General features: G+C 45.0%; 1 protein-coding gene across 3 annotated transcripts in view; it reads left to right on the forward strand.

Moving 5' to 3' along the window:
* Window positions 1-13,164, forward strand: part of MEGF10 (multiple EGF like domains 10) — a 171,349-nt gene that overhangs the window by 111,547 nt on the left and 46,638 nt on the right. For all 3 annotated transcript variants that reach the window (XM_051844159.3, XM_002710085.6, XM_089334908.1), the window contains exons 8-9: window positions 3,546-3,682; window positions 9,263-9,475. In XM_051844159.3, the coding sequence (XP_051700119.3) occupies window positions 3,546-3,682; window positions 9,263-9,475 (350 nt within the window). The remainder of the gene's footprint in view (window positions 1-3,545; window positions 3,683-9,262; window positions 9,476-13,164) is intronic.

The following is a 13,164-nucleotide window of genomic DNA, read 5'->3' on the forward strand; positions in this document are numbered from 1 at the left end:
CCTCACTTCACGTAGGGATTTCAGATGCTCCTCTATGTGGAGTACACAATGCCAATTAGCTTCTCTTTTTTTTAAAGATTTATTTGAAAGGCAGAGTTACAGAGAGGCAGAAACAGAGAGAGGTCTTCCATCTGCTGGTTCATTCTCCATATATTGGCCAGAGCTGCACCTATCCGAAGCCAGGAGCCAGGAGCTTCTTCCAGGTCTCCCACGCGGGTGCAGGGGCCCAAGGACTTGGGCCATCTTCTCCTGCTTTCCCAGGCCACAGCAGAGAGCTGGATTGGAAGTAGAGCAGCTGTGACTCGAACTGGCACCCATATGGGATGCCGGCACTACAGGCGGCGGCTTTACCTTTATGCCACAGCGCCGGCCCCGCTTCTCTCTTTGAGTTGGTATGTGACTCTGTCTTCTTGAAGGCTACACAGTGAGTGACCCAAGTCTGGCTCCTTCATTAATAGCGGTTCGCTTCATGATCACCTGAGCGTCAGACCCCAGAGCTCCTGCACTGTTTGTTCTCTCAGGGGTCAGTGACTTGGTCATTGCCAAATGCAGGGACCATGATTGTCTTCTTCAAAGCTGTGGACTCTGGTGATCACTCACTTCCCTTCCTTCCCTAACAAGCCTTGTCCTTTCCTCTCCTCCCAAAGACCTCTCTGCCTCACCCGTTTGTCTAGAAAGGGCCTTCAACAAGTTCATAGACGATGCACATTATCATTCCCTTTCCCATGAACTTGGTGACGTGCTCATGCTTGTGCCACTTCCTTACAGTATGTTCAGATTCCAGTCTGGTTCTTCTCTTTTCTCTCTGTAAATCCTTTCCAAAAACCCTGTGATTTCCCCAAATCTTGTTTTTTTAAAAATGCTGTTTATTTTTCATTTTCTACTAGGAAAGCAGAGACAAGGAAGGAAAGAGATATAGATAGATAGGTAGATAGATAGATAGATAGATAGCTTGCTTTCATTCACTGATTAACTCCCCAAATGTTTGCCAAAAATCTGGGTCTGGGCCAGGCTGAAGGCAGAAGCCAGGAACTTAATCCAGGTCTCCTCTGTGGGTGGCAGCGTCCCAAGTACTTGACCCGTCCCAGGGAGCACATTAGCTGGAATCCGAAGCAGAGGTAGGACTCGAACCTAGATACTCTGATATGGGATGTAGGTATCCCAAGCAGGTCTTAGCCACTGAACCAAGTGCCTGTCCCCTAAATCTTGATCTTCTCTCTTCATTGCCCAGGGTAGAAACGCTGGGCTATCTTTGACTCCTTGACTCTTCACTTCCTGTGTTCAACCTTTTGCCAATGCTGGTCCTTTCTTAGTCCTTGGCAAGGACAGGATTTTGCAGAAGAGGTGGCGTGCAGAGAGCCCTGTGCTGTGTCACTGAGGGCGGCAGCCATTCTATTCCTAGGACTTTAGCGTAGGTGTTGTCCATGGAGTTGCCTCATCTCAAGACTGAAGCTTTTTCCTTCTCTGCCAGGGCAGTCATGATGTGGGACAGTGGTAGCCACAGGTTTGCACTAAGGGTTGCAGTGGGTGGATAGAAGGACTCTCTCCATGGGCCCTGGGGAGCCTACCCTGCACCACTTCCTCTCTGCTCTGGGCCCCTAACCTTGAGAGAGGTTTCTTCCTCAATGCTTCAGGTCATTTTTTCTCTCTGTATAGCTGAGATTCCAACTTCGTCTTCTCCTTTCCAGCATTTCATTTGTGTTCTCACCCTAGGTTTTCAATGATAAATACATACTCACATGCGTTTTAACCAATAGACATAATGTCCTCCTTAAAGCTGCTTGCTCGCATTAATCATCATTCATGAAAAGTATTTCAGCAACAACTCTGAAGCTTATGGGAGTATGTTACAGGTAGGGTAAGGCCCCGAGAGAATGAGAATTTGCACCAGAACTTCTGCCCATCCAGGATGACCCATCTGATTTCTTATAAGCTGTGACCTTATCCTTGATTCTTTGTGCATAGCACTTGGCCTGGGATAGATGATTTTCAGTTAAACACTGACTTGAGTCATCTCTCAAAGGCCTTTTTGGTTCCAAGTATCTGTGGAAGAACTGTGTGTAGATAGCTAGAAACCACCAGAGGAAAGCTCATTAGCACACCAACTGCCTTTGTGGGTAGCCAGTAGTTAGAGGAAATGTATTTTCTTATGCTATCCAGAATCAACATTTACGAAACCATCTGGTGTTTGCTAGCCTTCAATTTCAGAGTACCCACAGTCTGCCTTTTTTAGTGAGAGGGAGGACAAAGCAGCAGCTTCCCACAGTTAAAAAAAATTGGGAAAAAAAAAAATCTCTGTTATGTGGGATATGTTGTTCACTCTAGTACAGTTCCAATAAATACTGTAATAATTATAAATCCAATAAATCAGAAGCTATGAGCCCAGGTCATGCAGCCAATGGAAACAGAAAATAGTGGAGTGTTTCATTGATCTATTGGTATAGTATCTTATTCTTATTGTCATAGAATTGAAAGAAATGTAATGAGGCTGGCGCCTCGGCTCACTAGGCTAATCCTCCGCCTGCGTCGCCGGCACACCGGGTTCTAGTTCCGGTCAGAGCGCCAGATTCTGTCTCAGTTGCTCCTCTTCCAGGCCAGCTCTCTGCTGTGGCCTGGGAGTGCAGAGGTGGATGGCCCAAGTGCTTGGGCCCTGCACCCGCATGGGAGACCAGAAGAAGCACCTGGCTCCTGGCTTTGGATCAGCGGCCATTGGAGGGTGAACCAACGGGAAAAGGAAGACCTTTCTCTCTGTCTCTCTCTCTCACTGTCCACTCTGCCTGTCAAAAAATAAAAAAAAAAGAAATGTAATGACTCTGCTTGACAAGATGGGCAGCCTCTAGGGCAAGGAGAGATGTCCAAGTTACCCTTGCACTTTCTCCCTGGGGAGAATAAGGTCTCCTGTTGACCTTGGCTCTGTGGTGCTGTTGAACCTGCTGAAAATAAGTGTTTTTCTTCTGAAATACACATCGAGATTCATTCCTGTATACATGTTTCTGAGGCAATGTTGTCATTAATTCAGGTACACAAAATTTCAATCTTATGTTATGCTACACTTGAAGAAACAAAGCCAACCATAATGCGTATTTTCTGAAGAGCAGATGGTAAAGTGTTTGAATATTCCATTTGTGCCAGATGTTACCATTTATGTAACAGTGCTTGCTAAGTATTGTTGACTTATTGTGCATGTAAGATACAAGGAAGAACACTTTGGAGGATTTATAAATTCCTTAGGTTGCCATAATAATTTGATGTAACTTTACCTTAAGCGTTGAGTTTTAATATGGATTTTTCTTAAGATTATTACTCTTCCATTTCTGAATGCATCTTGAGATTTAGGTTCACCGAGTAAATAAGTCAGTTTAAAATTTCTAGTGGTTTAAAGATGATGAGCCATTTGTGTGTTCTGAAATTCTCTACATCTAATATTCTTGCAGCCCTTTTCCCATGTCTCTCCCTGCCTTTCAGCTTCATCTCTCTGCTTCTGCTTCCTTCAGCCCTGCCCTGGCTGGAGGCCCATCTAATTTTCCAAGTCTCTTTGAATGCAGGGCACAGTGTGTGGTCAGCCTTGCCCCGAGGGTCGCTTTGGAAAGAACTGTTCCCAAGAATGTCAGTGCCATAATGGAGGGACGTGTGATGTCGCCACAGGCCAATGTCACTGCAGTCCAGGATACACAGGAGAACGGTAAGGGACACTCTTGTCTGTGATTGGTTGTCTTAGCATGAATTGAAACTTTGGTGGACCCAGTGAGCATTTTTAATGCCATGTGTCTGTGGGACTGTTCCAGATATTCTAGAAACATCCATAAGCACCAGTGTGTTTGATAGGTTCTTTCCTAATTCAGTGTGCAGAAACTGAATCAGCAGTAGTGAACTGAAGATAACAGAGTAAACATTACAAAGAAAAGAGACAGTAAAACAGCAGCTACTCAGAACCTTTGCTGGGTGTATCATTCTCAAAAACTGAATATTGAGGACTGCCGCTTACATTTGAAGTAATTTTGATAGGTTTATGTTAAAATGGGATATATACCCAAGTACTTTTGAGAAGTATAAAGTTCCCTTCCCATAACTCTTCAGTATTCTGTAAAGGAAATTCAAAAAGTTCATAGAAAATATAATGGCAAGTTTATTTGTGTGAAAAAGAGTTTTGAAATCTACGTGTAGTTTCTTCATCGTATGCATTTCCATGATTTTTCTGAAGTGTTGCGTGATATTAGCAATTTCTTGTGTGGTGGTGATCCAGTCAGATCTGCTGGGACTTAGAGGGCTCTCTGATCCCACACGACGTAGGAATGCACAGCTGTGACCCTGCGGTTTGTACTTTTACTGTTCATCACTTGGTCTGAGAGAGGTGAAAGTGGGACTTCCTGTCCTAATTTTGCTGGAAACGACTCCAGTAGGTTCATGCTTATTGTTAGTTTTTAGTGGATTGTCTTCTTCATGCCTCAGTAGTTTTTTGAAATCCCTGTTTTTATCAGTACCCTTTGTTAGTGGTATCTGTTTGACCTCCTGAAAGGGGTGGACGGTGGGTCTCTGAGCAGTGGATAAGATGCTGCTGGGGGTGCTCACACCTCCTGTCAGCGTTCCTGGGTTCCAGTTCCAGCTGTACTTGCGATTTTAGCTTCCTGCTGATGTGCACACCGGGAGGCGCATGTGTTGGCCTAAGAACTTGGGTTTCTGCCACCCACTTGGGAGACCTAGACTGAGTTCCAGTCCCCTAGATTTTGTCTGGCCCAGCCCTGGTTGTTGCAGACGTTTGTGCAGTACAGTAGTGAATGGAAGTGCTTTCCCTCCCTCTGTCTTTCAAATATAATCAGTTAATTTATCAAATAATTACATTGAAAACCTCTTTGTCTTCTGCTAATATGATTATATTTCCTATAATTTTTTGATGTTATGTGTTCTTGACACCCATAGCATGCAGTGTTTGTAATATCAATTGGCCCATGTAATCAATGTTTGTAATATTAATTGGCCCATGTAATCAAGACATTTTGGTGACTGCCATCCTAGTTTTAGGTTCTATTTTGGATGGAGAAGGCTGTTAGGTGATTCAGGATCCAAGTAATACCGGAATGTGAAAAAACAAGTCAGGCTAGGAAAGGCGTGTGATCAGGCAGAATCCTAGACTGTGTTTTGTAATGTTTTGGGACACTAAAAACTGCATTATAATTTTTTTTGCCCTCTGGGGATTTAAGTTTCGAATTAGAGGCAACACAAACCAACAAACTTACAAAGCAGATAAGTCACATTCATCTTATTTGGAATATTAGGAAAGGGAGTAACAGCTAATTGTCAGGAAAATGTCGGAGTGGAGGCAAGGAAGGCAGAGAGCCAGAGAAAGAAGAATGAGTAGAGGTGTCTGGTGTCTGGAACTGCTGCTCCGGGAGCTCTGGTTTTCCAGATGCACCCCTCATGGCACTCCTGTTCTCAGTAGTTATCCCCGCACCGGTTCCAGAGGTCACACATGCACACACCGGTGACAAGCGTATTTGTCACCACGAAAGGGAAGAACTGAGCAGCTGGGGGCTAATTTGTGGCAGGAGTTGTGGGCACAAGGGGCCCTCGGGGCTGGGGTCTCCACTTAGCCATCGCCCTGGTTTTGAGGACTCAGCAGAACTTGACCGCTGAGGTTAGGCCAGAGGGTTGTGCTGGGAGGAGGAGCAGGTACCGCATACAAAGCATCCCCAGGATGTGGGCAGGACCCGCCCAGCAGACAGAAAAAGAAACAACACATCGGGCACCCTGTAGGCTGGCCAAGCAGTGCCCAGGGTACCCACATCAAAGGCGCCAGAGTCTGTGGGAAGGCGGAGAGGATATTGTGGGGAGAAACCGTCTCGTGGTGCAGTCAAGTCCCAGTGGATGGAAGATGGTTCCCGAGCCACCCATTTCCTCTGAAGGGTTAAAAAGGAACCTCCCCCATACCACTGGTACTGCGGTGCAGGCCTCTAGAGGCCTGGCCGGGGTCCAGGCACGTAACTGGCGCTCAGCGAGTGTTCCACGTGACCCTGAAAGGGGCGATAAAGGTGGGTGGCGAGGAACAGTCAGGAATGGCGGGCGGGGACTGGGGGCTGCTGCATCGCCCCCTTGTCTGGGCGTGGGAAGGCTGACTCCTTCCCAGTGCTCTCCCCTGGAGCTGCGTTTCCAGGTGTTGCTGCAAAGGCGCGCAGCTGGTCCGTGCGCCCCGGGTTTAATGAGCGATGCGATGCCTTTACACTGAATTGTGATGTGGCCAGGCTGTTCTGGTCGCTCTAGGGAAAACACGCTCAGCAGGGTGAAGGAGGAAGCTGTCAGTCCTTCCAGATCAACGTGCTTCGCTATCTTCTAACTCACTTCCTTCTGCACCAACTCACTTCCTCTCCCTAAGGTTCCTGCTGCGATACACACAGTAACCACAACTGTGTTAAAAGAAGGCTGTGACCCTCATTGGTTTGGGAACTGATGTTGTGTTTTGTTATTTGACCCATTCTTCCAAATGTTGGGGCATTAGTCAAAATTTAAAAATTAGAACCCCCATATTTCCATATGTCCTGTGTGTCAGTATTTGTTGCTATGTCTTTCTTGTTCCTCAGGCATCTCTACTAACAAAATGTTTTTCCTTTTCCACTGATTTTTGAGGTAGGTTTTCAGGTTCCACGGGGTGGGGGGGCCACAAAGACAACACCCAGGGCATGCAATCAATTGGAAAATGGTGCTTCTTGAAGATAAGAAAGGCAGAGGTTACTTCATGGTTACATTCGTGTTTGAGGGGAAAATATCGACTTCTAGAGGCTGCCCTAGCATTTTGGCTTGGTAGGTGGAAGCAGGCGTAACTCTTACTAGGGTTCTCTTAGAAGGGCAACATTAGCAAAAAAGGACAGCAGGACGATGAACAAGCTTACCTAATGGCTGCTTTAGTAAGTAAAACCCGAATGACTTTCCATTTTGTATTTATAATTCAAACTCACAAAATGTTTAATGATAGGTTAGGAAGGTAAATATGGGCCAGGACCAGCTATTGTGGGCTTGGCTTTCCCAGAGAAAAGCAAATCTCTGCCAAGATTGTGATAAACTAGACCCACTGGTTCCTGTCATTTGCAGTGCTTTCTCAGGCCTTCTCTGTACCACTTTGAAGCGCTTTGGGAGCTGTAGCGTCCTCTCGGTTCAAATTGTGAAGACAGTCCAAAGCTTAACATGTATTTGAGTTTGTTCTCAAATCCACATAGGAGAGAGCACACAACGTGTTTGTGCTCTGTTGATCTTTTTTTTCTTTTTGTACTGACTTCCGAGAAACACCAGACGCATAGATGGTAGGGATGTCTCAGTTGCTTTAGCAGGAGCTGTGCTGAGGCCAAATTCCTGTACCTCAGCATTTCTCTAAGTTGCTATGTTTAAGGAATAAATTAAATGACTTACAAATGACTTGTTATGAGTTAAAAATAAAGAATTCCTCTTATAAATATTAAAAAAAATAGGTAAAGTCATATAAGTTTAAAGCACACATTCGCTTATGTGCTAACTATTAGTTCCGTTACTCCAGAACTTTTTAATTTGCTTCATAGCCTAAGACTTTATCTATTGAAAACTTACCTGGCCACGTCTAGAGTCTGTGAAGCAGACTCACGTGAAGCCCCTTGCGTCGTCTCCGTCACATTAAATGCACACTGGACGCAGACTGGAGAGGTATCAAAGGATTCCTCAGATCTGTCCTCTCTGTGCAAATAGGCTCCCAGCCACCCTGGCATTGTTAGTCGTCTCGTCTGTTGTTGAGAGCATGCCAAGCCTTGAGGGAAGGCAGTTTCTTTGTAGTATGCTTTCTTGCCATTGCTTTTAGCTATGCTTGAATTTGTCATCATGCATTGCTGCTCGCCGTCTACAGACCTGGGATATACAATGCTGACCTAAAATTTTGATTCTGGGTCTTGAAGACTTGAGAGCCACGTGAGAAGTGGCCACTAAGACAAAGTGTTCCCCACGTGGGATGAGTGCTGGGCTGATCTTCAACCCCATCTCCCTTCCCTTGGCACAGCAAGCTCCCTTGCTACAGAGAGCGCTGACAGCCACCTCACTGAAACAAACGTGGCCAGCCCAGGACCTACACACCCTTCCCATGGAGCAGTGAGAGACCATTTTCCCCTTCCTAGAGCAAGTCCTTCTGGGAAAGGGCTCGAATGCCATTTTTTTTTAGACAAGACAGTGGATTTGTGAGATCTGATATTTTTTTTTTCCACATTTGGCAACCCTTGCTTGAAACAGGACAACAATCCCACTGGCCAAAACTTTTGTGTTAGAAAACTCCGTGCCTTCCTAAAACTACAGGCAAATGCATCCCCAACGCTAGTCCCCGGACATCTGATTAGTGCATGAGGAGCAGGGATTACCATTCAGCTTTGAAAAGAGCAGAAACGAAAAGCTGAAATTGAAAGATTAATGTCCGTATATGACGTTAATGTCGCTTCGTGCCCCAGCTGTTCCACTTCTAATCCAGCTCCCTGCTAATGGCCTGGGAAAAGCAGCCAAAATGGCCCAAGTCCTTCGGCCCCTGCTACCCACAAGGGAGACCCAGAAAGAAGTGCCTGGTTCCTGGATTTGGCTTGGCCCAGCCAGGCCTTTGCAGCCATCTGGGGAGTGAACCAGCAGATCTCTCTCTTTCCTTCCCTCTCTCTCTCTCTAACTCTTTTGAATAAATAAATCTTGAAAAAATATTAGTATCATCATGAAAACCCAGAGAATTAAAAATTAAATTTCAAATTTCCCACAGCATTTTCTCTTGAGAATGGAGGGAACAGTTTTTAAATATCTTGATTATGGTTTGGCTTTAATATTTGGGTAGTTTCTTTCTATGCTTCCTGGTACCTACGAAGGTGCCGAACGCTATAATGTTGGCAAGCACTGGGTGTAAAACATGGGTTGAGACCCAAATTCATCATTTTATTTTGTTTTTCTTGTTGTTATTTTTTTCTTCAATGGGACATACTGCTGCTAAGTACAATGTGCAGCCAGAGTAATTCATCTTAATGCTTTCCAAACTATTAATGGGCTAACCACCAAGTAATATCAATGCAATCCATGCACACAAGGAGTCTTCAGAAAATCATGGAAAACACACATTATGAAAAAAAAACAAATGCACAATTTCAAACGTTTTTTGCACCCGAATAAACTTAAGTTTCTATTCCATTTTCCACTAACTTTTGGAGGTAGCCTCGTGTCCGTGACGAAGCCATTCTGAACCAGCCGGTTCATTGTCTCATGGCAGTGGCTCCCTCCTCTTGCTCGACAGGTGCCAGGATGAGTGTCCGGTTGGGACCTATGGACTTCGGTGTGCCGAGACCTGCCGGTGCCTCAACGGCGGGAAGTGCTATCACGTGAGCGGCGCGTGCCTCTGCGAGGCAGGCTTCTCCGGCGAGCTCTGCGAGGCGCGCCTGTGTCCAGACGGCCTGTATGGCATGAAGTGTGACAGGAGGTGCCCCTGCCACCTGCACAACACTCACAGGTGGGTGTCTTATCAGAGCTCTCACTTCAGTGTCCAGGCTTTGCAAGGAGGGCTTGACTAGTTTCCCACCGAAGCTGCTCCCTGCACCTGGGGTCTCCTGGGCGGGAACCAGCAGGTAGGAGGAAGACGTTTTCACTTGGAGCATGTTGGCCTGTGACAGAAGTGCTGAGATGGTTGGATGTCAGTGGTGGATACTGAGTTCTAGTCTCCGTTAACAGCCACTGGCAAATAGTAAATTTGTAGAGGTCTTCCCTAAGAGAGTCATTCTGTGGCATGGCAGCAGCAAAGATGCAACAAGGGACAAGGGGTTAAGCCGAGATTTGTCAGTAAAAATATCTCAAAACGACTCTCGCTGCAACATCTTTTACTTGACAGCACATCTGTGCAAGAGGAAAGGCTATGGAGAGGAAGTGGACGGTGGAAGTTTGTGAAAGTGCTGCACATGTGGCCGTCACATGTGAAATATCTTCTCAGGATTGATGACTTGGACATAGAACTCACAGGGGTCTTTTAGTTCAAAAGTCTCTCAGAGAATCTGAGAACAGGAAACCACAATCCCACCCACCCTACCGCACCTTGTCTGCCTCTGAAAATACCTCTCCCCACCCTTTGTCCTTCTCCCTCCCCCAAGGACCAAAATACACATAACTTAAAATTCCCAGCCTCGTTTGCAGATGTCTGGAAAAGCTGAGTTGGACAAAAATGTGGTGCTTTGGCTAGCAGTTTAGATGTTACTCGCGTAGCTTTTGCTTGTATTTAGCACAGATGCTTCTTCATTTATAGTTCTGAAAGATAACCAACCGGTGGCTGCATCAAATCCCAAATGCACAAAAGCTAAAAGTCAACAGAAGCATGGTCACTTCTTTAAATCATGGTTAGGAGCAGAAGAAAGGATTTTGAGCTTTGAGTGTGTGTTGGAATATATTGTAGAGGTGTGACATAGCTAAGGAGTGTATTGTTGATGTGCTTCAAGTAACTTTGCAAGCCACGTTAGTGAACTTTGGCAAAAAAAAAGGCTTACTGGAAAATATTGCTATTCTTTGCATGACAAGTTTTGCTAAATACCTGGGGAGGAAAAGTGAATGTTCTCTGCAGGCAGCATTTTGTTGGTTTTCCAAATCCCTGATACTGAAGGAGCTGGCAGGATGAAGGACAAGTCGTGAACTTGGCCTCTTTTCCTATAGTTTGAGGCTTGGTGCAACAAAAGGTAAGCCTCATGTCACAAGAGCTCAACACGTGCTACCAGCATGGGGCTTCGTGGCGTGTGGACACAGCTGACACCAAGAGGAAACAAAAGCTTGCCCACAAGAACAACTCTGCTATTGGAAGAATTGGGTATGCCAAAAGCATTGCTGTGCTTTTCTGGAATCAGGCACCATGTTAGGAGTGCAAAGATACAAGTGAAGAATTTTTGGGGAGAACCAGCGCTGTGGCATAGCAGGTAAAGCTGCCACCTGAGGTGCTGGCATCACATTGGGCGTCAGTTTGATCCTGACTGCTCCACTTCGGATCCAGCTCTCTGCTGTGGCCTGGGAAAGCAGTTGAAGATGGGCCAAGTCCTAGGGCCCCTGCACCTGCAGAGGAGACCCAGAAGAAGCTCCTGGATCCTGGTTTTGGATCAGCCCAGGTCCAGCCATTGCAGCCATTTGGGGAGTGAACCAGTGGGTAGAAGACTCTCTCTCTCTCTCTCTCTCTCTCTCTCTTTAACTCTGCCTTTCAGATAAATAAATAATTTTTTTTTCAAAAATAAGAATTTTTTAAAAAGATTTATTTATTTATATCAAATAGTTAAGAGAGGCAAGGAGAGAGAGAGAGAGAGAGAGAGAGAGAGAGAGAGAGAGAGATTGTCCATCCTCTGGTTTACTCCTCAGATATCCACAATAGCCAGGGCTGGGCCAGGCCAAAGCCAGGAGCCAAGAGCTCTTCAAGGTCTCCTATGTAGTTAACAGGGCCCTAAGCACTTGGGCCATCTTTTGCTGCTTTTCCCAGGCCAGGCCATTAGCAGGAAGCTGGGTGGGAAGTGGAACAGCCAGGACACGAACAGATGCCCATACAAGATGCTGGCAACTTTACCTCCCACAACACTGGCACCATGAAGAATTATTTGATTAATACCAATACTGTCATAATTTTGATGTAGGTCACAGATACTCAAGCGTGTATGCTTTAACAAAGAAGTACATGAGATTATTTGGTAATCACATAAATGAAAATAATGTTAAAATCCATTTAATAATATATATGAAATAATCAGAAGATGAGAAAGAAAATAGCCTTGTGAGTACTCCCTGAATCATGAAAGTTGTTTTTAAAGATGAGATTTTATACATTTCTGTTAGGACCAGTGGACTGTTGATTCTGTGACCATATCTTGCAGTCATTGTGGGAGTCATCCGTGTATTTTTATATCTCGACTTTCTATGTAAAATTCCTGGAAACACAGTTTTATTCAAAACAAAAGTTGTACAATCTTCGTATTAATGGAAAGTCCATCCTATGCACTTTATCATTTAATCTAGCTATTGGAGTTTTGCTATTGTAAATTAATGATGCATACCTATTTATACAAAATCCTTTCACTATAATTAATGATATAAGTAATGCAGTGTAAATTAATATAATAGTTTACATTGTCTGTTAAAATATTTAGTTATTATGAAGATGGAGATGGAGGCGAGAGGGGGGACAGAGAGAGAGTTGGGGGGAGAACAAGAGAGAGAGAGAGAGAGAGCTCTCATGTGCTGGCTCCCTCCCCAAATGCATGCAACACCTTGAGGGTGGGCCCAATGAAAGTTGAGAGCCAGGAACTCAGTCCGCAACTCTCACATGAGTGACAGGGACCCAGCTACTACAGCCATGACCTGCTGCTTCCCAGGGTCTGCATTAGTAGGAAGCTGCAACTGGGAACAGGCACTCCAGTGCAGGATATGGGTGTCCCAAGTGGCATCTTAACCTCTGCACCAAGCAGCCACCACTGCCTTGTTTATATTTAGTTTTGTTTTTATTTTTGGATTCTATGAAAGTGCATAGACTGACATATACTACAGCTGTATGTTTATTTAGGGATTTGTATTGTATAATTTATGCTGCATTTAAAAAGGCCTCAAACTGAGTGGCATATAAAAGCAGTTACTTAGTAACTGATACTTTTCTGTTTGGCTGCTGGGCCAGGGTTCAGGTTGGCGTTTTTTCTGGTTTCTCTGTGTTCAGCTGTTAGCTCATCGACCGATTGATTGGTCATTACTCACATGTCTGCCGCTTGGCTGGGTGTTGGGGGTGACTGAGCTGCATGTCTCCAGCACCCAGCAGGGTTACCTGGGGTGCTTTCACAGTGACTGCCTTCCAAAGGCATGAAGAGAGAGGGAAGCTGCAACATGGGCACACTGTCCAAGCCTTTGGTTGTGCCATGTTGGCTGATAATCCTTTAGACAGAGCAAGTCACACAACCAAGTCCAGATTCAGTGTACTCTACCTGTTAGTGGGAGGAGTTGCCAAGAGTTTGTAGACAGTTTTATTTCGCAATCCAAGACAGGGCTGAAATGAATTTAAATATATTCATAAATAATTTTAAGTTTTAGCAGTATTATTGAGCCTAAAGACATTCACTATGACCTGGACTTTTCAACTCAAAATTAACTTTTATGGTGAGAATGATTTTGAACAAGGAAATAAAATTTGAGATTTAATAA

Source organism: Oryctolagus cuniculus, chromosome 6 (genome assembly GCF_051225735.1).
Source record: "Oryctolagus cuniculus isolate XC-2025 breed Fujian yellow rabbit chromosome 6, ASM5122573v1, whole genome shotgun sequence".
Taxonomy (NCBI): domain Eukaryota; kingdom Metazoa; phylum Chordata; class Mammalia; order Lagomorpha; family Leporidae; genus Oryctolagus; species Oryctolagus cuniculus.